This window comes from Nicotiana attenuata, unplaced genomic scaffold (genome assembly GCF_001879085.1).
Source record: "Nicotiana attenuata strain UT unplaced genomic scaffold, NIATTr2, whole genome shotgun sequence".
Lineage (NCBI taxonomy): Eukaryota > Viridiplantae > Streptophyta > Magnoliopsida > Solanales > Solanaceae > Nicotiana > Nicotiana attenuata.
Genome location: NW_017670401.1, coordinates 407,489 through 430,940, shown reverse-complemented (window position 1 = coordinate 430,940; position 23,452 = coordinate 407,489). Strand labels below are relative to the sequence as shown.

At 38.9% G+C, this 23,452-nt stretch overlaps 1 protein-coding gene across 1 annotated transcript; it reads left to right on the top strand.

Moving 5' to 3' along the window:
- The first annotated feature begins 452 nt into the window (after nt 1-452).
- On the top strand, nt 453-3,427 carry LOC109238889 (stress response protein NST1-like). Its single transcript, XM_019405375.1, has 3 exons — nt 453-774; nt 2,183-2,522; nt 2,613-3,427. The coding sequence occupies exons 1-3, from the start codon at nt 691-693 to the stop codon at nt 3,125-3,127; spliced, it is 939 nt and encodes a 312-aa protein (XP_019260920.1). The 5' UTR covers nt 453-690; the 3' UTR covers nt 3,128-3,427.
- The last annotated feature ends 20,025 nt before the right edge of the window (nt 3,428-23,452 follow it).

The following is a 23,452-nucleotide window of genomic DNA, read 5'->3' as shown; positions in this document are numbered from 1 at the left end:
TATATTTTATTCATTACACATACCAAGGAGATATACTTACAAGTTATTTGTTTGGATTTAAAATCGACTTAATGCTATTAAAAAATAGATATATCGAGAGCCAGACATTAGAACTAGTTAATATTTAAAATTTTACAACATATTAAATTCAAATCACTAGCCAAATTTTACTTAGTTCTAACTTCAAAATTTGTAAATATCATTTATTTTTAGGGACAAAATACATAAAATTATAACTAATTTAAAACTATTTCTAACTTGTTTTTCTAATTCTAATTGGTCTATACTTGCTTTCCAATACAAAATGGGCCTTAAGTGATGCCATCCGTCTATGCTAAGGAAAAGGATATTACCATAAAAAAGATAGGGTAATAAGGTAAAATAAAAACGCACTTTAAGTCGGCCACTCATCTGCCTATAAATACCCCCTTATGAGGTACCTTAGCCTATTATTCATCTCCGCCTCTCTCAATAATTTCGTCTGCGTCGGCTCTAGGGTTTCCAGAAGAACTTCGATTTTATTGCGATTCAATCAATTTTTTCTATTGTATCGCGCCAAATCGATCCAAGATCTAAACGCTACCCATCTATTTTTACGATTTGTTTTTGTGTTTTCGTGAAAGAGAGGAGGGGGAATTTCAGATCTGAAATCGAAATCCAAAAGGGGTTGTACTTCTGTGTGTATTGAGGATGTCTCGGTGCTTCCCATACCCACCACCTGGCTATTCGCTGAATACAGCAGCCAATAATGAAGCCTTGATCGAATCGATTAAGGTTTGTTGAAACAAAGAGCACTTGATTTATGTGTTTATGCTCTCGTCCCTGGCTGATTTTTTCGTCGTGTTGCTAGAAATAATCCAGCATATAAGGGCTTGTTTAAATCTGATTCTATACCATGTAAATCTCCTAGGAAATAATGTTGTTTCATTGGGTTGTGCATATCTATGAACTTCGATTTAGGGTTTAATCGTTGTAAATAATGTATATGTCCCAGTTTAATCTGGTTATAAGTGGATTAGTTTTAAGGATATGATTAATATTACGACATATATCATAGGAAATCAAGATAATTGGATGCCCGCTGATAGTGTATCTCCTGCCCGTGGATCAAGGATGGAGTTGGAAAAGTGTTGAGACACTTTAGGGTTTAGTGCATTGTTTGAGGGAGAAATTAGAGTAATCATGTAATAAGACCAGGTTATTGCAGGTTTGATATTTGATGGAGTGGTGAAATAGGAGATTTCCTGTGACTATAGGTTTATACTAATGAGGGCTGCAATCTGGTTTCAAAACTATTTTAAAGTGGGATTTTTTGATGGATTTTTCAGAAGATTCTTTGGGAAGATTTATGGATAAAACTACTTTTGAAGTACTCTTTTAAAATCATGTTTTTGGTGGAATGCGCACAAATTTTCACAACCAAATTAAAAAAACAACTATCCTAATTGTAAATTTCAAAAATATCCACTTGGGTCCAGCTCCCGTAGAAGTGTTATTAGGCCTCTTTCCTGCTTAGACTTCTATAGTTTCCATCAAATTAAGTTTAAGTGAGATTGTCATCTATGAAACAACTCATGAGCTACTTGGTTGTTGTTTTTAGGTATTCCCTGTAATTTTTCGTTACTTTGACATGATCACTTAATAAAGCATGAATACTGCACATTAGTCTACATTTAACTGTACATTTCAAATGATTGTTTACGCATCTTCAATCATAGGAGTGATAAATGACACCTGACAGAACAAAAGGGCATCCTTGTTTTGCGTTGAGTCCACAATGCTAAGTGCTTGTGTATATGGTGTTCAATGAACATGTTGTTATTCTTTAATTTTTCCATGCTTTGGTTCTTTCTAGCTGAGTGGGGGTTAGCCTAATCCCTCTTATCCCTTTGCCAGAGTGTTATGATTGGACTTATTTAGAACTTTTTAAGCAACTCAATGTAAGACCAGGGCCAGGTTGTGTGAAAAATTGAACTAGCTGACTGAGTGCTGCGTTACTGTATTCTGTCATATTGATGCAATTATATGTTGTGAACCCAACACATGTTTGGTACTACAAACATGTCTCTTTGATGTAATAAAAGATCAGTGAGATCTTAATTGTGCAATATCCTCGTGGTCATGCTGTTTTCATCTTCTCTCTCCCTCTATTCTGAACTTGTTATCCTCTGGTGCTCTAAAGCTCCAAAGGGAGAGGGAGATAGCTAAAGCAGAAAAGAAGAAGGAGAAGAAGAGGGAAAAGAAAGAAAAGAAAGAAAATAAAGAAAAGAGAAGAGAAGAGAAGAAGGCAAAGAAGGAGTCAAGTAATCCTGGATTTGACAAGGCCGCTCATGAGTCCAAAGGAATGTACTTGTTTAAATGTCTAGAAGACGAAGCTGAACAGTTGGAGAGGAGCAATCTCACTGAGGAACACGGACAGGCTGTGTGCTCACAGAATTCCAGCTGCTCATCTGACAGCACCCAGAATAGCAATAAAAGGAAGAGGCCTGCCTCACCTTCACATGGAAACATACAGGCACATGGTGAGTATATTTAATTTTATTACCATGCTTATTACTTTGGTATTCTGTTGTTTCTGTTGCTTATGTTTTTGTTTCTTTGTTTGACAATAGGTAGCATTATCCGCATCCGGTTGTCTAAAAAGGGTGGGCAAGGTGAGACATCAACTGCCAAGGAGAAGCAGTTGCAAAAACCAGCCCAAAAAGATGTAGAAGTTACAGTCAGGACAAGTGTAGAGAGAGCCAACCCTTTGCTGAAAGCAACAGGTTGTCCTCCCCCATCAGTAGTTTTAGAGCCAAGTCCATCCACGTCTGGGTGGAGAGACTGTGTTGCTGACAAGGCGGCAACTGCATCATGCTCCAACGCGCATGAGAACAGCATAGAATTTCAGTACAGGAATTTGATAGAGAACTGGCTTCCACCAAGTCTTCAAACTGAGCATCTTGACGTTGACGATGAAGCATGGCTGTTTCAAAGAAAACCTAAGCACGCGCGAGTTGGTCAAAAAAGTGCAGTCAGCAAAGCAGTCAGCAATGATTCAACATGTGGAGGCTCTGCATTATGGCCACGTGCGCAATACATTCATGATGCTGAGTTGTATGCATTGCCCTTCACAGTTCCCTTTTGAGTCATTTCTAACTGTGTATAGTTAGTTTTTAGCTCGATATACTGCCCAGGGAATTTTGTAGCTCTTCTCTGGGAAGCAGCTGTGGTTTAACCTGGAGTTTAGGCACACAGATTACAACTTTAATTCTTTTTACTTTCTCCAGCGAGTTGCATCACTTTCTTAGAGTTCTTTGTGCTGGTTGTCTCATTTTATGTACTCACTGGCTTTTACTACCAGTGCATTTGTAAATGAAGTAAAAAAAAAAGAGAAAATATGGACACATTTATCAAGGGTGAGGACGATTTTGTGCTTGCGATTGAACGCTGCTTGTTATATTGTGAACCTAGCGAATTGGAAAATAGTCTACGTGTTCGGTCAATACTACAATGGAATTTAACTATTTAATTTCTTCTGAGTTCCAATGAGTTGGATTCTTCTAAAAAATCTTTCTGTTTTATTTCGCGTCTTCTAATTCTGGCTCAATTCCGAAATTATGCATCGTTGTTTCTTGTATCATTTATTTCACCAAAGCGTAACTTCGAAACTACGGCGTGGTTGAACTAGCAAAATAGTCATCTATTCTGATTAAATTCTGCTGGGTAATTCTGGAACTTGAGATGGATAATTTACAAAGTAATTGGTGGCCTTCTTCTAACTGTAGTTCTAGTTTCCTTCTAAAAAATGTTTGAGCCATGAAATGTTTGGGGCAACAAAAAGAAAAATAACAGCATAAGGTTAGAACTGGTAAGGATCAAAATAATTTCTTCTTGGTAGGTTGCAGCAGAAAGAAAATTTGATACTGCTAGGATAGCTGCAGCGAATAGTGATGCTGTGATGGCTATTGGGAAAATTGTCATGTCCATAATAGCCAGTGAATAGTGATGGCTATTTGGATATTGTGGTTAGTGTCAAAGAAAGCACACAAAGAATACCCGTCAATCTATCTATATCTATTTATATCTATATATCTATATACTATATTAAAAGCACGAAGGCCCTTAGCGAAATATCGTTCGTCTTTTTTACCCTTTTAAAAATAGATTTTGCATTGAATAAAATTGTCATTTTACTTGTCTTCCTAATATTTAGGACTTCTACACCAAGTAAAATTCTATTTATTATATCCTGCCTTATTTAAATTCTAAAAAAACCAAATTTAAAAATCAATGAAGAGTTTACCTTATATAAATAATTTACTTTAATTATGATAAAACTATAATTATACTTTTTCAAATATTTAGGGGAAAAGGCCATAGAAGAGGGCGGAGAGGCCGACAATTTACGTAAATTAACGTTTTCAAGTTATCTTTCTATTTGAAGTACTTAATTTTGTTTGGCTAAAATCACTGACTTGAACTTTCCATGTTTCTATTTTGTTTACATTTTGATTTTGTGAAAATAAATCATAATAACATTGCATAAATCAACTACTAAGTTTTTGAGCGTCGAAGAGTTGTTCTTAATTAAAAGTATTTGGTCGTTAAATTGAATTTTCACTAGACAAAATAGTTATTCAATTGTTTTTCTAACAAATAAGACTTTTAATCATATAAATTTTATTTACTAAATCTTTATTTATTAGAGTTATGATGTTCTAAAAAAGGACTTTAATATTAATTAAGATTTTACCATATAAACTAATAGGAAAAATTAAATACTAAGTGCTCTCAGAATCTTTTTAACATTATTCGTTCACTATCACAAATCTACCTATCTATATTTAAATCTATAATATCTATCTATCTATCTATCTATCTATCTATCTATCTATCTATCTATATCTACGCTATATTAAAGGCACGAAAACCCTTAGCATAATATCGTTCGTCTTTTTTACCCTTTTAAGATAAAGTTCACACTAGACAAAATGGTCATTTGATTGTTCTCCTAGCTAATATTTAGGAGTTTGAAATTAAGTCTAATTTAATACTTATTAAATCTTTTCTTATTAAGTAAGAAGTCCTTATATTTAAGACTTTAAAATTATTAAATTTTACGTTATATAAATTTTACAATTAAAATATGATTAAGTAATACCAAATCTTTATGCGTATGTATTTTCTACAGTTGAACATTTTTTAGCTCAAAAGAGACTGTATATTGTGCTAAATTTTAGGTGAACATTTATGATGTAAACAAAATAAAATAGAAAAAAAGGTTGAAGAAAGAGAAAGCATTTTGCTTTGTTCTTTATCCCAAATAAGTAATTAACCTATAAATGTTGTGAGTAGTCTGTGAGATTAGTCCACTAACTATTAATTTTATTCTTCGATCAATAATTTGCTTAGATATAAATATTAATATAGATTTTAGAATATAATTAGAAAAAATAATTACGAAAATATTTAATAATAGTAAGAGTATGAGAGAAAGAACGTAATTGACATACTAACACTACGACAAACATAAAACGCAAAAGTTTGATTTTATTGTTTGATAAAGGAGTTTTTGTGGATAAAGTATATTTATAATTAAATATTTAATGTATGGTATGAGATAATATATAATAATAACTTACTAGCAAAATAATCCAATTTTAATGCTTTCCAAATTCATCAAATGGGTAAAATTATTTTTCAAGTTTACGCAAGTCTTAGAATACATAAATTATTTTTCATGAAAAGACCATCAGCGATAAAAGAAATAAGAATATAAACCAAAATTAGTTATAGTATTAATAATTAAATTGGTTAAAATGCTGTCACGACCCGGATTTCCCACCCTCGGAAGTCGTGATGGCGCCTACTAATGGGAGCTAGGCAAGCCGACTATTGAACAAATTACCTTTTTACCCTTTCTATACTCTTTAACAATTATAAGCAATAACGTGAAAACAACGGAGTTTATAATAAGCGGAAGAAAATCATAAACTATCTGAATACGTATCCAATACAACTGTTAAACAAACCACCCAGAACTGGAGTCACAGCTTCACAGACGGTCTAAGAATGCTACATACAAAGTCTGAAAGATAAATAATACACTGTTTCTGAAATAAGTAGAGGAAACAGGATAAAGGGATAGAGGGAGACGCCAGGGCCTGCGGACGCCTGCAGGACTACCTTGGATCTCCACGTGGACTGAAGGCAGCCACCCAATCTACGGTCCAAAAGCTGCTCCGGGATCTGCACACTGTGCAGAGTGTAGTATCAGCACAACCGACCCCATGTGCTGGTAAGTGCCTAGACTAACCTCGGCGAAGTAGTGACGAGGCTAGGACCAGACTACCAAATAAACCTGTGCAATTCAACTATATACAGCGGAAAAGAAGAACAGTAATATACAGTCAAGTATGGGAGGGGTAACATGCTACGGGGAACCATCAATTTAGAATAGAAAGACAACAGGTAATTGAAAGAAACAATATATCTCAGATATCAACAAAGAATCAGAAATCAATAAGTGCACGGCATCACCCTTCGTGCTTTTACTCTCGTCCTCACCAAAGCAATCAAGTAATGAAAATGTGCACGGCATCACCCTTCGTGCTTTTACTCTCGTCCTCACCATATAATCAATATAATCGGCACAGAATTGTACATCAGGCGGCACGACATCACCCTTCGTGCTTTACACTCTTTCCTCACAAATCATACATGGCATCACCCTTCGTGCTTTAACACTCTCTCACCTAAACAATACATGGCACCACCCTTCGTGCTTTAACACTCTTCCTCACCCAAACAACAATCACAAACAATAGGGCAAGGGAATAAATGAAATTTGCAATAAGAATCCCGGCAAGGGAACAATAGTTCAACATACAAGTCTTGGCAAGGGAATAACATCAAGAACATCAACATCCCGGCAAGGGAGATAACAACAAAAGCAACAATATCCTGGCAAGGGAGATAATATAATGATTCTCTTCTCCTTTTCACTTTCACTTCACATCTGACTTCACAACTTGAGCCACTGCTCTAAAAGGTTCATTTACCACTTATACTCTCACATTTTGTTATACAACTTGAGCCAACGCTCCTAAATATTCAGATTTCACAATTTACTTCCACAAACTTTGCCAACAATAGAAAACATCGCTAAGGCATGAATATTACAATAAAGTCATAATAATCACAATAATAGACTCACGGGCATGCTTGACACCAACATATAGATACTCGTCACCATGCCTATACGTCGTACTCAACAAATACCACATAGCAAATAGGACTCGACTCCTAATCCCTCAAGCTAAAGTTAGACCAAACACTTACCTCGATGCCACGAACACAATTCGCGTCTCAACTATCGCTTTACCCCTTGATTCTACCACCAATTTGCTCGTATCTAGTCACAAGTTACTTAATTATATCAATAAACTCTAAATGAATCAACTCCAATGCATGAAAATAAGTTTTCTAAAGTTTTACCCAAAATGTCAAAAATCGCCCCGGGCGGTCAAAACCCTAGGTTCGAACCAAAACCCGATTACCCATTCCCCCATGAACCCAAATATATAATTTGTTTTGAAATCGGACCTCAAATCGAGGTCGAAATCCCCAATTTTTGAAAAATCTAGGTTCTACCCAAAGCACCCAATTTCCCCCATGAAAATCATTGATTTTGAGTTGAAATCATGTGAAAAGATGTTAATGATTGAAGAAAACGAGTTAAAATTGACTTACAATCGATTTGGAAGAAGAGTTTTCTTTGAAAAATCGCCCAAGAGTGTTTTGGTATTGAAAAAGTGTGAAAAATGGGAGATTTTCGACTAAGTTATAAAATTGCAGGTTGCAGATTTGGGAATTGCGATCAGGGTTTGCAATTGCGAACCCAGACTTCTGCTAAGTTGGGAATTGCGAACAACATCTCGCATTTGCGAGTTGGGAATTGCGAAGAATGCGTCGCATTTGCGACGACTGGCTAATAGGGGAGGCATCGCATTTGCGATAGGTTTCCTCACAATTGTGAGGTAGCTGGCCTGGGCCATTGTTCGCATTTGCGACAAGGCCTTCGCATTTGCGAGCCAGGCTTCGCAAATGCGAAGCCTGCAGGCCTGCAATGCAACAGCTGAAGGTCTGCAATTCCTCAAGTCAAAAATACACCCCGTGGCCTATCCAAAACTCACCCGAGCCCTCGGGGCTCCAAACCAAACATGCACACCAACCTAAAAACATCATACGGACTCGCTTGTGCATTCAAATCACTAAAAAAATATCAACAACTATGAATTTAACATCAAAATCATGGAATTTCTTAAGAACTTCAAAATTCCAATTTTCTCAAATACGATCCGATTCACGTCGTTTCAAGTCCGTTTCTTACCAAATTTCACAGACTTATCTTAAATCACATATAAAACCTGTACTGGGCGCCGAAACCAAAATACGGGCCCGATACCATCAAGTTTTAATCACATTTCATTTCCAAAACTCATAAATAATTTCAGAAAAATAATTTTCTTTAAAAATTCATCTCTCGGGCTTGGGACCTCGGAATTCGATTTCGGGCATACGCCCAAGTCCCATATTTTCCTACGGACCCTCCGAGACTGTCAAATCACGAGTCCGGATCCGGTTACCCAAAATGTTGACCGAAGTCAACTTAATTCATTTTAAAGTCAAAATTCATCGTTTTTCACATATTTTCACATATTGGCTTTCTGGCTACGCGCCCGGACTGCGCACGCTAATCGAGGTGAGACAAAAAGAGGTTTTTAAGGCCTCGGAACCCAGAATTTACTTTTAAAACTTTGAGAAATAAGGATAAAATAGTAGAAGATAAAATGTATTCATAAAGAGATGTTAGGTGAGACACAATTAACCTATTTGTATATCATATTATAAGATGACTACAACTACAAATTAATGTACAACTAATTTAACTAAATTCATCATCTATGCATATTCAGAAGATATCGAATACTATGTTAGTATGAGAAAAATAATTTTAATTATTTAAACAAATATTACATTTTATTTTAACGTCAATATATATACTTTTTATTATTAGACACTATAAACACGTGCAACGCACGTATCCTAAAACTAGTACTATTAAAAGCATAAAGGAAAATACCAAGGTATTAAATATTTTATATTAATTATTTGCTATCATGTGTATAAAATGTGGTAGTTGACTATGGTTAAATACCAATAATTATAGTTAAATAAAGTAACATATATCATTTACGGGCATGTTTTTACCTTGTATACGAGTCATCAAATGTTACTGAAATTATTCCAGTTTTAAGTAGACATACAATTTTTGGTTGAAATTGAAAAGAAAAGGAATGTATTTGAAGCTGTAGTTACAGAAAAAAGGTATTTGAACGAGTCAATTGTATTTGAACATAAATTTGGGGTTTTGACACATTTACCCACAAAAATAAAACTATTTACCCCTGTCTATCCATTTGTTTTTCTACCCATAAACTAATTACATTTCCTACCCACAATAGGTTTTGCGGGAAATTTTTTCTTTATTCTCCAATTCTTTTTTTATTTCTATGCTTCTTTTTTTTTCTTTTTCTTTTCTCCATTTCTTTTTTCTCGTTTTCTTCTTATTTTTTCTTTTTTTCTATTCTAATTTCATTTAACTTTTTTTTATATTCTTTTTCTCTTCATAATCTAATTTCATTTACTATTTTCACTATTTTTTATTATTCTTTTTTTTATATTATTACTAAAGAAGAATCAAATTGTGTACCAATTAAATGTAGCTAATACAACCAAAAAAATATTAACTAACATATGATACCAGTATAGTATATAGTTATACCAACAGGGTACACAAAGAGTTAAAAAAAGTTTAATTCAATTATTAAACTGAAATAATATCAGTTGTCAATAAAAAATTCAAAATTCTAAAAGGATCTAATTGTAAGAGTCTACTGTTACATTATATAGCATACTATAATATATATTTTTTTGCATTTTCAATTTGCCTCTCACGCTGGGTAAAAACTTAAAGCAAATTAAAAGGGAAAAGACAAGTGAATTTACGGGTAATAAGTATACTATTATAGTAGATTGTATACTATTACAACATATTGTTACAGTATATTGCATATTATTACAGTATACTATAACAATATATTGTATACTATAATAGTATACTGTTGCAGTATAACTATATACTCCTACAGTATATTGTATACTGTAGTGGTATACTATTAGGTAACTGTGTTTGCAGTATAGCTATATACTCCTATAACATATTGTATACCGTAGCGGTATACTGTAGCTGTGTTCTTCGATTTTCAACTGAAAATTTCAATCTCAATCACCTCAAATCAGCTCCAAATGCTATCAAATTTCAGTATGAACTTCCACAAGGTACTATAAGCAATATTTAACAGCACCCACTTTAAATCAAATAAAAAATCTTCAAAAATAAAATTGAGCTTCAAGCCCAACAATGGTGGATATTCAAATACACACAAAAATTTAGTTCTGGGAAGCTTACTCAAAGATACTATAAGCAATATTTTATAGCACCACATCGAATCAAACAATAAATTTCAAAAAAACTATTTTCTTCCTTAAAACTTTACTATAACATATAAGTTGAAAGTAAATACTATTGAAAAAAGAGATAGAGACAGAGCGGGGTGGAGAGTGGACAAGAAGTTGAACTAATATTTTCGGAATAGGGTTTTGACACGGTTGGGGAGTTGAGCAAAGAATTGAAGGAAGGTAAAATGAGGAAGAAGAAGAAGAGGAACATAATAAAGGCGGGTAAATAGTTTGGGGCGCATGGGTAGGAGTAGTAAATAGTTTGGGCCTGGACATTAAAGGGTAAATAGTTTGGAATTAATGGGTATAAAGTGAGATTTTCTCCATAAATAAATTTCACTAGAAAATGTAAGAGTTCTGCCCGTGAGAACTTTATTTCAATTAAAATACTCCTTATATTAGTTATGTAACTCCAAATTCTCTATCTCAAGTTGAAGCCGAGACGATGGAATGCACTTAAAATAAAATTGATTCACAAGTGATGGACCACACTCTTTAAACATCACTGCCTCCATCACCGCTCTCCTCCTCTTCTTCTTCATGAATTGAATGTGACTGATCCTAAAATCGACCCGGTTGTGATGGCGCCTATTGTAAAACTAAGCCAGCCGACACAATTCCCGAATTAACCATTTAATCAATAACAATTATTTTTAAGCCTTTAATTAATCAGATATCTCATAATGTAAGTCTAAATGAACAGTGCGGAATAAATACACAAGCCCGACATCGGGATGTCACAAGTCACGAGCATCTACTAAGGTCTGAATACAATGAAGAGTCTAAAAATGTACTAAATACAGTCTAAGGAAGACAAGAGGGAGAAAAACAGTGTTGCGAACATCGGGCAGCTACCTTGCTAACTCCAATGACTCTGCCACTGAGCAATCAACACCCGCTACCGGGTTCAGAACTACCTGAATCTGCACACAAGGTGCAGGGCGTAATGTGAGTACGCCAACTCAGTAAGTAATAAAAGTAAATGAAAGCTGGGCAGTAAGAAAACGCGTAAGCCATGTCATAACGCTACAGCAAAAGCAGTACATTTCCAAAATAATGCAGAAATTATTTACTTCGTAAATCATGCCCATTTCAGTAAAACCTTTAAAAACAACTTTCAATAGTTTCAAACGAGTGATAAAACAGTGAGTAAAAATGATAGAAACGTAAACAACCCCTCGGGCAAAACATGTATCATAAACCGCCCCTCGGGCATAATATTAACAGAACCAGCCCCTCGGGCTACCTCACAATCACTTGTACTCAGCCCCTCGGGCATAACATGAATCAAGAACTGCCCCTCCGGCAACATGGATTAAGAACAGCCCCTCGGGCTTCAATATGAAACAACAACAGCCCCTCGGGCTACAACACATCACTCACACTGGGTACCCGCGCTCACTAGGGGTGTACAGACTCCGGGAGGGGCCCCTTACGGCCCAAGCGCAATAACAAGCCATCTCGTGGCATAATCAAACATGCTCTCGGCCTCATATCAATCACAAGCCACCTCGTGGCATAATCAAACATGCTCTCGGCCTCATATCAATCACAAGCCACCTCCTGGCATAATAATTCAGGCCCTCGGCCTCTCATATCACAAATCAGTACCACATACTGCGGCACGCAGCCCGATCCCATGATATCCTCACAATACAGGCCCCCGGCCTCACTCAGTCAGATCTCACTCAAGCCCCTCGGGCTGACAGTAAAACAAGTACTCCGCTCAAAATCATTTATGAAATCAAAAGGAGTGAATAAAACCGAGTTATGAAAACAGTAATAACATAGCATGACTGAGCGTAAACATTAAACCAAAACAGTGAGGTAAAACAGTAGTAAAAGCCCTTAAGGGTCCAAACAATCGGCACAAGGCCCAGATACTACATTTAGCCCCAAACACAATAATATTTTCCAAAATATAACAATATCAAATAGTTTTCAAGTAAAATATGCGAGTTAATAGTCGTACGGGATGGACCAAGTCACAATCCCCAACGGTGCACGACTCCACGCTCGTCATCTAGCATGTGCGTCACCTCAAAGTAGCACAACGATGTGAAATCCGGGATTTCATACCCTCAGAACAGTATTTACAATCATTACTTACCTCTATTCGGTCCAAACTCTAGCCCGCGATGCCTTTGCCTCTCGAATCGGCCTCCGGATGCTCCAAATCTATCCAAAACGGATTTATACCATAAAAATATGCTAAGCGAACAAAGCCCACTCGAAATAATCAATTTACATCAAGAATCCCGAAATTGACCAAACCTGACCCCCGGGCCCACGTCTCGGAATCCGATACAAATCACAAAACTAGAATCCTTACATTCTCACGAGTTCTTACATATCAAAAACATCAAAATCCAACCACAAAAGACCCCTCAAATCCCTAACTTTAGGTCTCCAATTTCCAAGCCCTAACTTCTAATTTGCTACTGATTTTTCCCATATAATTCAAGCTTACAACCTTAAAAATCATCATAAAAACGAGTTTAGGGACCAAGGAGGCCTTGAAAACCTCATTTAGGGTTGCCTCGATTTGCGTGCACAGTCCGGGCGCGTAGCCGGAAAGCTTAAATATGAATTCTGTGAGAAAAATGCTAAATTTTGATATTAAAATGAATAAATTTGACTTCAGTCAATATTTTGGGTAAACGGACCCGGACCCGTGAATTGACGGTCCCGGATGGTCCGTAGGAAAATATGGGACTTGGGCGTATGCCCGGAATTGAATTTCGAGGTCCCAAGCCCGAGAAATGAATTGTTGTGTGAAATTATTTTCTGGAATTAATTAAGGAAATTGGAAATGAAATTTGATTAGAAGACTATGGTATCAGGCCCGTATTTTGGTTCCGGCACCCGGTACAAGTCTTGTGTATGATTTAAGCACTTTCTGTAAAGTTTGGTTGAAAACGGACGTCGTTTGACGTGTTTCGGACTTAAAATGGAAATTTGATGTTTTATGAAAATTTGGAAGGAATCATGAATTTTGAGGCTTAATTCGATGTTTATGATGTTATTTTGGCAATTTGATCACGCGAATAAGTCCGTAGGATATTTTTGAGGTTGTGTGTATGTTTGGTTTGGAGCCCCGAGGGCTCGGGTGAGTTTTGGATAGGCCGTGAGTGCATTTTTGAACTTAGAGAAAATTTGGTATCTTCAGTTCTGCAATTTTCGCATTTGCGAAGCAGGTCTCGCAAATGCAAGCTCGCAAATGCGAGCCTGGCATCGCAAATGCGAGGAAGGGAAGTCCTGTAGCTGGGTCGCAAATGCGACCATTTGGTCCGCAAATGCGAAGTAGAGCCTGTCGCAAATGCGACATTTTGGCTTGCAAATGCGAAGCCCGGAGTTCTGGGCAGTGTTCGCAAATGCGAACTTTATCTCGCAATTCCCATACCTGCAGGGTTCGCAATTGCGAACCACAGTTCGCATTTCCCATATCTGCAACTTGCATTTTTCATACTTAGTCGAATTTTGAACCATTTTCACCATTCTTTCAAAACGCAAACACACTTAGGCGATTTTCCAAGAACAAGACTTCTTCCAAATATTTTCTAAGTTGGTTTTACTCATTTCTTTCAATCTTTAACATCATTTAACATATTTTCAACTTAAAATCAAAGATTTCCATGGGTGAAATTGGGGGTTTTGGGTAGAACTTAGGTTTTTCTAAAATTGGGGATTTGGACCTCAATTTGATGTCCGATTTCAAAACAAATCATATATTTGGGTTCGTGGGGGGAATGGGTAGTCGGGTTTTGGTTCGAACCTCGGGTTTTGACAACGTGGGACATGGGGTGATTTTGGAATTTTTGGGTAAAACTTTAGGAAATTCATTTTATGCAATCAAATTGATTCATTTAGCATTTATTGATGTAATTAAGTAACTTGTGACTAGATTCGAGCGAATTGGTGGTGGAATCAAGGGGTAAAGCTATAATTGAAGCATGAATTATGTTCGAGGCATCGAGGTAAGTGTTTGGTCTAACCCTAGCTTGAGGGATTAGGAGTTGAGTCTGATTTGCTATGTGGTGATTGTCGAGTACGACGTATAGGCATGGTGACGAGTATCTATGCGTTGTTGTCTAGCATGACCGTGAGTCCTTAAATTATGAAAATCTTGATTTTGTTGTATTTCTCTTGCCTTGGTGATGATTCCTAATTGTTGTGAAAAGCTTGTGAAAGGAAATTGTGACCTATGAACATCTAGGAGCCCTGGCTCAAGTTATATCGCAATTGTGAGCGTATATGAAATGGTTGAACCTTTTGGAGCATTGGCTCAAGTGGTAAAGTGAAATATGAAATAAAAGTGAAAGAATGAGAAATAGTATTTAAATTGTTCCTTGCCGGGATATTGTTGCTTGTTGGTTATTTTCCCTTGCCGGGACGTTGAGATTATTGATGTTGTGCCCTTGCCGGGATTTATTTGTTTTAATTGTGTTCCCTTTCCAGGATTTCTATTATTATTCTGTTTTGTTTATTCCCTTGCCCTTATTTGTGATTGTTGCTTGGGTGAGGAAGAGTGTTAAAGCACGAAGGGTGATGCCGTGCATTGTTTGTTTATTGTGAGAAAAAAGAGTAAAGCACGAAGGGTGATGCCGTGCCGCATGATGTACCATTCCGTGCCAATTCTATTGATTATATGTGAGGAAAGAGAGTAAAAGCACGAAGGGTGATGCCGTGCACGTTTTCATTATATTATTGCTTGGTGAGGACGAGAGTAAAAGCACGAAGGGTGATGCCGTGCACTTGTCTTTGATTTTCCTGATTTTTGCTGATAATTGAGTTATGTTGTCCTTTACTTCTATTTACTGACTTTCTTGTTGTTATCGATTCAAGTGCATTAATTGTCTTATTCCACTATTACTGTGATTCTTTATGTTGGCATTTTCCTTTATTGTGTTACTTGTTATTATTGGCTCGAGGTATCCTTGCGCAACATTATGCTTTGAAATTTTGCCATAATTGCTACATGTTTATGTGACTTAATTGCTACTTGACATTTAGCACACTAAATATTAAATTGCATATTTGCTCCTTAAAGTCCATAATTAATTGCTACTTGTCATTACTTGTTTTCCTCAGAGAGTCATAATTATTGTGTACTTGTTGTCTTATGAATTCGTATTAATTGTTGCGTTTGTGGAAGTAAATTTCATTTGGAAAAACTGTTGATTTAATGAAATGGGAGCGGGTGGTACGCCTACCACGAGATTAATGAAATGGGAGCAGGTGGTACGCCTACCACGAGATTAATGAAATGGGAGCGGGTGGTACGCCTACCACGAGATTTAATGAAATAGGAGCGGGTGGTACGCCTACCACGAGATTAATGAAATGGGAGCAGGTGGTACGCCTACCACGAGACTTATTGAGGAATGGGATCGGGTTGCACGCCTGCAACGAGATATGTACTAATAGTGAAATTTGCTTTTATTTCCCTTATCCGTGTTAAAGTTAAATTATTGATGTTCTTTATTATTTTCTTGAAATTCCGTATGATCTGCTATCCCCGAAGCATGTTCCCCTCCCATCTAAAATGTTCACTCTTGATATATTTCTACTGTAGATGTATATGTATATAACTGTACAGGTTTATGTGGTAGTCCTGTCTAGCCTCGTCACTACTTTGCCGGGGTTAGGTTAGGCACTTACCAGTACATGGGGTCGGTTGTGCTAATACTACATTCTGTGCTCTTTTGCACAGATCCAGGTTCTGGACAACAGCAGTAGTTCGGGAGCTAGTCTTCAGTCCACGAGATTCCCGAGGTAGTCCTACAGGCGTCCGCAGGTCCGGCATCTCCTCTATCTTTATTTATGATCTGTTTCCTTTTGTATCCGAGACAGACTTTATTCCTTGTTTCAGACACTTATATGTAGCACTCTTAGATAGTCCGTGAATGTTGTGACACCAGTCCTGGGTAGAGGCATATGTGAATTTTCCTTATTATTTTGGTTTACTTCGTTTAAGTCTTCCGCTAAATTATGAACTCCGCTGTTGTTTAATTATTTATCTCCTGTTAGTTTAATTGGTAAACATAGATTTGAAACAAAAGTGTTATGGGTTCTAAATGTGTGGCTTGTCTAGCTTCTACGAGTAGGCGCCATCACGACCCCCGAGGGTGGGAAATCCGGGTCGTGACAAGTTGGTATCAGAGCTCTAGGTTGCATAGGTCTCACAACTCACGGACAAGCTCAGTAGAGTCTGAGGGATCGGTACGGAGACGTCTGTATTTATCCCCCAGAGGCTACCGAGTTAGGAAAAGTTTCACATTTGTTCTTTCTTGTCATGCGGTTTGGTTCCTCAATGCCGATTGAATTTCTACTCTTGTCCTTTCGCGAATGGCGAGTCATGTACCGCTTCTTCAGCCGAGCAGCAGCACAGACCGGTGATAGCTCAGCCACGTCATCGGAGGCTTTGTGGGGATTGGATAAGTTTCCATAGCTCTTCACTACTACATTCAGCGGTGCATCTACTGAGGATCCCCAAGATTTTCAACACAGCTGTCATGAGGTTCTCAGAAACATGGGGATAGTTGAGACCAATGGGGTCGATTTTTTGCTACTTTTCGCTTTTTTGAGTCTGCCAAGACTTGGTGGAGAGATTATTGCTTGGCTAGACCAGTCGGATCGCCAGCTTCGACTTGGGAGCAGTTGTCGTAGCTATTTCTAGAGGAGTTTCTCCACATCACTCAGAGGGAGGTAGAGGTATTAGAGTTGGAGGTAGAGGTATTAGAGGTGGAGGAAGAGATGCTAGAGGTGCAGGTATTGTCCTGGTTTGTGGTAGAGGAGCTTCGATTTTATTTTGCGTCGTATCCGGTCATGCCTAGTGATTCTATTGTGGTGGATCGTGTCCATTGCTCATGTATAATGGTGATTGGAGGTTTCGAGACTCGTGTAGATTTGCTTCTTCCGGACATGGGTGAATTTAGTGTTATATTGGGATGGACTGGTTATCACCTTACCACGCTATCTTGGACTGTCTTGCCAAGACTGTGACCTTAGTTTTACCGGGTATGCCTCGTTTAGAGTGGAGAGGGACTCCAGGTCATTCTTCCCGCAGTGTTATATAGTATGTGAAGGCTCGGCATATGGTCGAAAAGGGGTGTTCGGCTTATTTAGCTTATGTTCGGGATTCCAGTGCTGAGGTTCCCTCTATCGATTCTATGCCCGTTGTTTGTGAGTTCCCTGATGTTTTCCTTCAGACCTGCCGGGTATGCCACCCGACAGGGATATTGATTTCTGCATTGATCTGGTTCCGGGCACTCAGCCCATTTCTATCCCGCCATATCGTATGGCCCCGCCTGAGTTGAAAGAGTTAAAGGAACAGTTGTAGGATTTGCTTGAGAAGGGTTTCATTAGGCCGAGTGTTTCGCCTTGAGGTGCGCCAGTATTGTTTGTTAAGAAGAAGGACGGATCGATGGGGATATGTATTGATTATCGGCAGTTGAACAAGGTTACAATCAAGAATAAGTATCCACTGCCGAGGATTGATGATTTGTTCGATCAGCATCAGGGTGCCAGGGTATTCTCCAAGATTGACTTGAGATATGGCTACCATCAGTTGAGGATTAGGGCATCCGATGTCCCTAAGACAGCTTTCTGCACTCGGTACAGGCATTTTGAGTTTTGGCTATGTCATTTGGGTTGACAAATGCCCAGCAGCTTTCATGGACTTGATGAACCGAGTGTTCAGGCCTTATTTGGACTCATTCGTGATAGTTTTCATTGATGATATATTGATATATTCCCGCAGCCAGGAGGAGCACGAGCAGCACCTTAGAGTGGTTCTTCAGACTCTGAGGGATAGTCAGTTATATGCCAAGTTCTCCAAGAGTGAGTTCTGGTTGTGTTCAGTTGCATTTCTAGGTAATGTTGTGTCAGCAGAGGGTATTCAGGTTCAGGGCCTTATGCAGTTCATTGTGATGCTTCCCGTGTTGGGCTTGGGGCAGTGTTGATGCAGGACGGCAAAGTTATTGCCTATGCTTCGAGGCAGTTGAAGATTCATGAGAAGAACTATCCGATTCATGAACTGGAGTTGGCAGCCATAGTTCACGCGTTGAAGATTTGGAGGCATTATCTGTATGGCGTGACGTGTGAGGTGTTCACTGATCACAAGAGTCTTCGGTATTTGTTCAAGCAAAAGGAGTTGAATTTGAGGCAGAGGAGGTGGTTGGAGTTGTTGAAGGATTATGACATCACCATTCTATATCATCCGGGGAAGGCCAATGTGGTGGCCGATGCATTGAGTAGGAAGTCAGCCTGTATGGGCAATCTTGCTTATATTCCAGTCGGTGAGAGGCCGCTTGCTTTGGATGTTCAGGCTTTAGCCAATCAGTTCGTGAGACTGGATGTTTCTGAGCCCAGTCGTGTGTTAGCTTGCACGGTCGCTCGTTCTTCATTATTGGAGCGTATCCATGATCGACAGTTTGATGATCCCCATTTGTGTGTCCTTAGAGACACGGTGCAACGAGGAGGTGCCAAGCAGGTTACCTTAGATGCGGATGGAGTTTTGAGATTGCAGGGGCGAGTTTGTGTGACCAATGTGGATGGGCTTCGAGAGTTGATCTTAGAGGAGGCCCATAGTTCCCGGTACTCTATTCATCCGGGCGCCGCAAAGATGTATCAAGATTTGCGGCAACATTATTGGTGGCGTAGGATGAAGAAGGATATTGTTGCATATGTAGCTCGGTGTTTGAATTGTCAGTAGGTTAAGTACGAGCATCAGAGGCCTGGGGGTTTATTTCAGAGAATTGAGCTTCCCGAGTGGAAGTGGGAGCGGATCACTATGGACTTCGTTACTGGACTTCCGCTGACTCGGAAGAAGTTCGATGCGATATGGCTCATTGTTGATAGGCTGACCAAGTCAGCGCATTTCATTCCTGTGGCAGTCTCCTATTCTTCTGAGAGGTTTGTTGAGATCTACATTCGGGAGATTGTTCGCCTTCATGGTGTGCCCATGTCTATCATTTCGGATTGGGGTACGCAGTTTACCTCGCGCTTCTGGAGAGCGGTGCAGCAAGAGTTGGGCACACGGGTTGATTTGAGCACAGCATTTCATCCCCAGACGGACGGTCAGTCAGAGCGGACTATTCAGATTTTGGAGGATATGCTCCGAGCTTGTGTTATTGACTTTGGATGTTCATGGGATCAGTTTTTGCCTTTAGCGATGTTTTCCTACAACAACAACTACCAGTCGAGCATCCAGATGGCTCCATATGAGGCTTTATATGGTAGGGGTGTCGGTCTCCGGTTGGATGGTTTGAGCCGGGAGAGGCTCGGTTGTTGGGTACAGATTTAGTTCAGGAGGCCTTGGACAAGGTCAAGATCATTCAGGATAGGCTTCGTTTAGCTCAGTCTAGGCAGAAGAGCTATGCAGACCGCAAGGTTCGAGATGTGGCTTTTATGGTTGGTCAACGGGTATTGCTCCGAGTGTCGCCTATGAAGGGCGTGATGAGATTTGGGAAGAAGGGCAAGCTTAGCCCTAGGTTCATTGGTCCGTTTGAGATTCTTGATCGAGCGGGAGAGGTGGCTTATAGACTTGCATTGCCGCCTAGCTTATCAGCCGTGCATCCAGTTTTTCATGTATCCATGCTTCAGAGGTATCACGGTGATCCAGCCCACGTGTTAGATTTCAGCACTGTCCAGTTGGACAAGGATTTGTCATACGAGGAGGAGCCGGTAGCTATTTTAGACCGGCATGTTCGTCAGTTGAGATCCAAGAGTTTTCCTTCTGTTCGTGTTCAGTGGAGAGGTCAGCCTCCTGAGGCATCGACTTGGGAGTCCGGGTCCGATATGCGGAGCCGTTATCCTCATCTTTTACCCGACTCAGGTACTTCCTTCTTTTGTCCGTTCGAGGACGAACGGTTATTTTAGAGGTGGAGAATGTGACGACCCAAAGGGTCGCCACCTATTTTCTTACCCATTCTGTACTTCTGAGGCCTTGAAAACCTCATTTAGGGTTGCCTCGATTTGCGTGCACAGTCCGGGCGCGTAGCCGGAAAGCTTAAATATGAATTCTGTGAGAAAAATGCTAAATTTTGATATTAAAATGAATAAATTTGACTTCAGTCAATATTTTGGGTAAACGGACCCGGACCCGTGAATTGACGGTCCCGGATGGTCCGTAGGAAAATATGGGACTTGGGCGTATGCCCGGAATTGAATTTCGAGGTCCCAAGCCCGAGAAATGAATTGTTGTGTGAAATTATTTTCTGGAATTAATTAAGGAAATTGGAAATGAAATTTGATTAGAAGACTATGGTATCAGGCCCGTATTTTGGTTCCGGCACCCGGTACAAGTCTTGTGTATGATTTAAGCACTTTCTGTAAAGTTTGGTTGAAAACGGACGTCGTTTGACGTGTTTCGGACTTAAAATGGAAATTTGATGTTTTATGAAAATTTGGAAGGAATCATGAATTTTGAGGCTTAATTCGATGTTTATGATGTTATTTTGGCAATTTGATCACGCGAATAAGTCCGTAGGATATTTTTGAGGTTGTGTGTATGTTTGGTTTGGAGCCCCGAGGGCTCGGGTGAGTTTTGGATAGGCCGTGAGTGCATTTGAAACCTTTGAGAAAAATCTGGCATGATCAGTTCTGCATTTTTCGCATTTGCGAAGCAGGTCTCGCAAATGCGAGCCTGGCATCGCAATTGCGAAGAAAGGGAATCCTGCATTGGGGTCGCAAATGCGACCATTTGGTTTGCAAATGCGGGGTTGAGCCGGTCGCAAATACGACTTTGGGCTCGCAAATGCGAAGTCAGAAATCTCTAACAGAGTTCGCAAGTGCGAACTATTCCTTCGCAATTCCCATACCTGCAGGGTTCGCAAATGCGAGCCCACGCTCGCATTTCCCACATCTGAGGCCTACATTTTTCATACTTAGCCGAATTTTGAACACTTTTCATCATTCTTTCAAAACCCAAACACACTTAGGTGATTTTCCTAGAACAAGACTTCTTCCAAATCATTAGTAAGTTGGTTTTTACTCAATTATTTCAATCATTAACATCATTTAACATGTTTTCAACTTAAAATCAATGATTTTCATGGGTGAAATTTGGGTTTTTGGGTAGAACCTAGGTTTTTCTAAAATTGGGGATTTGGACCTCAATTTGAGGTCCGATTTCAAAACAAATCACATATTTAGGTTCGTGCGGGGAATGGGTAACCGGGTTTTGGTTCGGACCTCGGGTTTTGACCACGTGGGCCCAGGGGTAATTTTGGAAATTTTGGCAAAAGCTTTGGGAAATTCATTTTTATGCATTCAAATTGATTCATTTAGCATTTATTGATGTAATTAAGTAACTTGTGACTAGATTCGAGCGAATTGGTGGTGGAATCAAGGGGTAAAGCTATAATTGAAGCATGAATTATGTTCGAGGCATCGAGGTAAGTGTTTGGTCTAACCCTAGCTTGAGGGATTAGGAGTTGAGTCTGATTTGCTATGTGGTGATTGTCGAGTACGACGTATAGGCATGGTGACGAGTATCTATGCTTTGGTGTCTAGCATGACCGTGAGTCCTTAAATTATGAATATCTTGATTTTGTTGTATTTCTCTTGCCTTGGTGATGATTTCTAATTGTTGTGAAAAGCTTGTGAAAGGAAATTGTGACCTATGAACATCTAGGAGCCCTGGCTCAAGTTATATCGCAATTGTGAGCGTATATGAAATGGTTGAACCCTTTGGAGCATTGGCTCAAGTGGTAAAGTGAAAAATGAAATAAAAGTGAAAGAAAGAGAAATAGTATTTAAATTGTTCCTTGCCGGGATATTGTTGCTTTTTGGTTATTTTCCCTTGCCGGGACGTTGAGATTATTGATGTTGTGCCCTTGCCGGGATTTATTTGTTTCAATTGTGTTCCCTTGCCGGGATTTCTATTATTATTCTATTTTGTTTATTCCCTTGCCCTTGTTTGCGATTGTTGCTTGGGTGAGGAAGAGTGTTAAAGCACGAAGGGTGATGCCGTGCATTGTTTGTTTATTGTGAGGAAAGAGAGTAAAGCACGAAGGGTGATGCCGTGCCGCATGATGTACCATTCCGTGCCAATTCTATTGATTATATGTGAGGAAAGAGAGTAAAAGCACGAAGGGTGATGCCGTGCACGTTTTAATTATATTATTGCTTGGTGAGGACGAGAGTAAAAGCACGAAGGGTGATGCCTGTCACACCTCCCTTTTATTTACTGCACCCCGCAAAGGGTGTATAGGAGTTTTTCCACTTAAAGGACAATCGGAACGGGATTTATTATCGAAATTTAGAGTCGCCACTTGGGAGATTAATGGTGTCCCAAGTCACCGGTTGAATCCCGAACCGAGGAAATTATGACTCTGTTAACAGTCAGCGAACCAGAAATCCGAGTAAGGAATTCTGTTAACCCGGGAGAAGGTGTTAGGCATTCTCGGGTTCCGTGGTTCTAGCACGGTCGCTCAACTGTCATATTTGGCTTATTTGTTTGATTTCGAAACATGTTCTAACTTATGTGCCTTTTATTAGTAAACCGTTTTCATTTTTTAATAAGAATTGCAACGTCGTGAAAATGCGTCTCGAACCACGTCGCACCAGTGCACCCGTGATTGTTAACACATTTCGACTTCGTTGAGATTTGGATGTGGGTCACATAAATGTGCACCCGTATTTAAGAAGGTAAAATTATTTAAGTAACGACCCTAAAGCAACTGACGTGTTATTATCTTTGGGTAAAGGCCGTGAAATTCGCTAAACGGCCCATCCCTAATTCTAAGTGTTTAATATAGACATTTAAAAAGGGCCCCGCAATTTATGTGTTTTGTTTGGCGAGGCTTGTCTCATTTTATTCATTAAAGGGCAATCCGAAAGCAACTATGATTTTCTATCTTTTTGTCTCTAATAATAAAAG

What these genes read in the sequence shown, in the direction of transcription:
- LOC109238889 (XM_019405375.1), top strand. Translation starts at nt 691, where the DNA reads ATGTCTCGGTGCTTCCCATACCCACCACCTGGCTATTCGCTGAATACA. An exon ending in CCTTGATCGAATCGATTAAG is followed by an intron (nt 775 to 2,182) that starts GTTTGTTGAAAC and finishes GGTGCTCTAAAG; the next exon opens with CTCCAAAGGGAGAGGGAGAT. An exon ending in TGGAAACATACAGGCACATG is followed by an intron (nt 2,523 to 2,612) that starts GTGAGTATATTT and finishes GTTTGACAATAG; the next exon opens with GTAGCATTATCCGCATCCGG.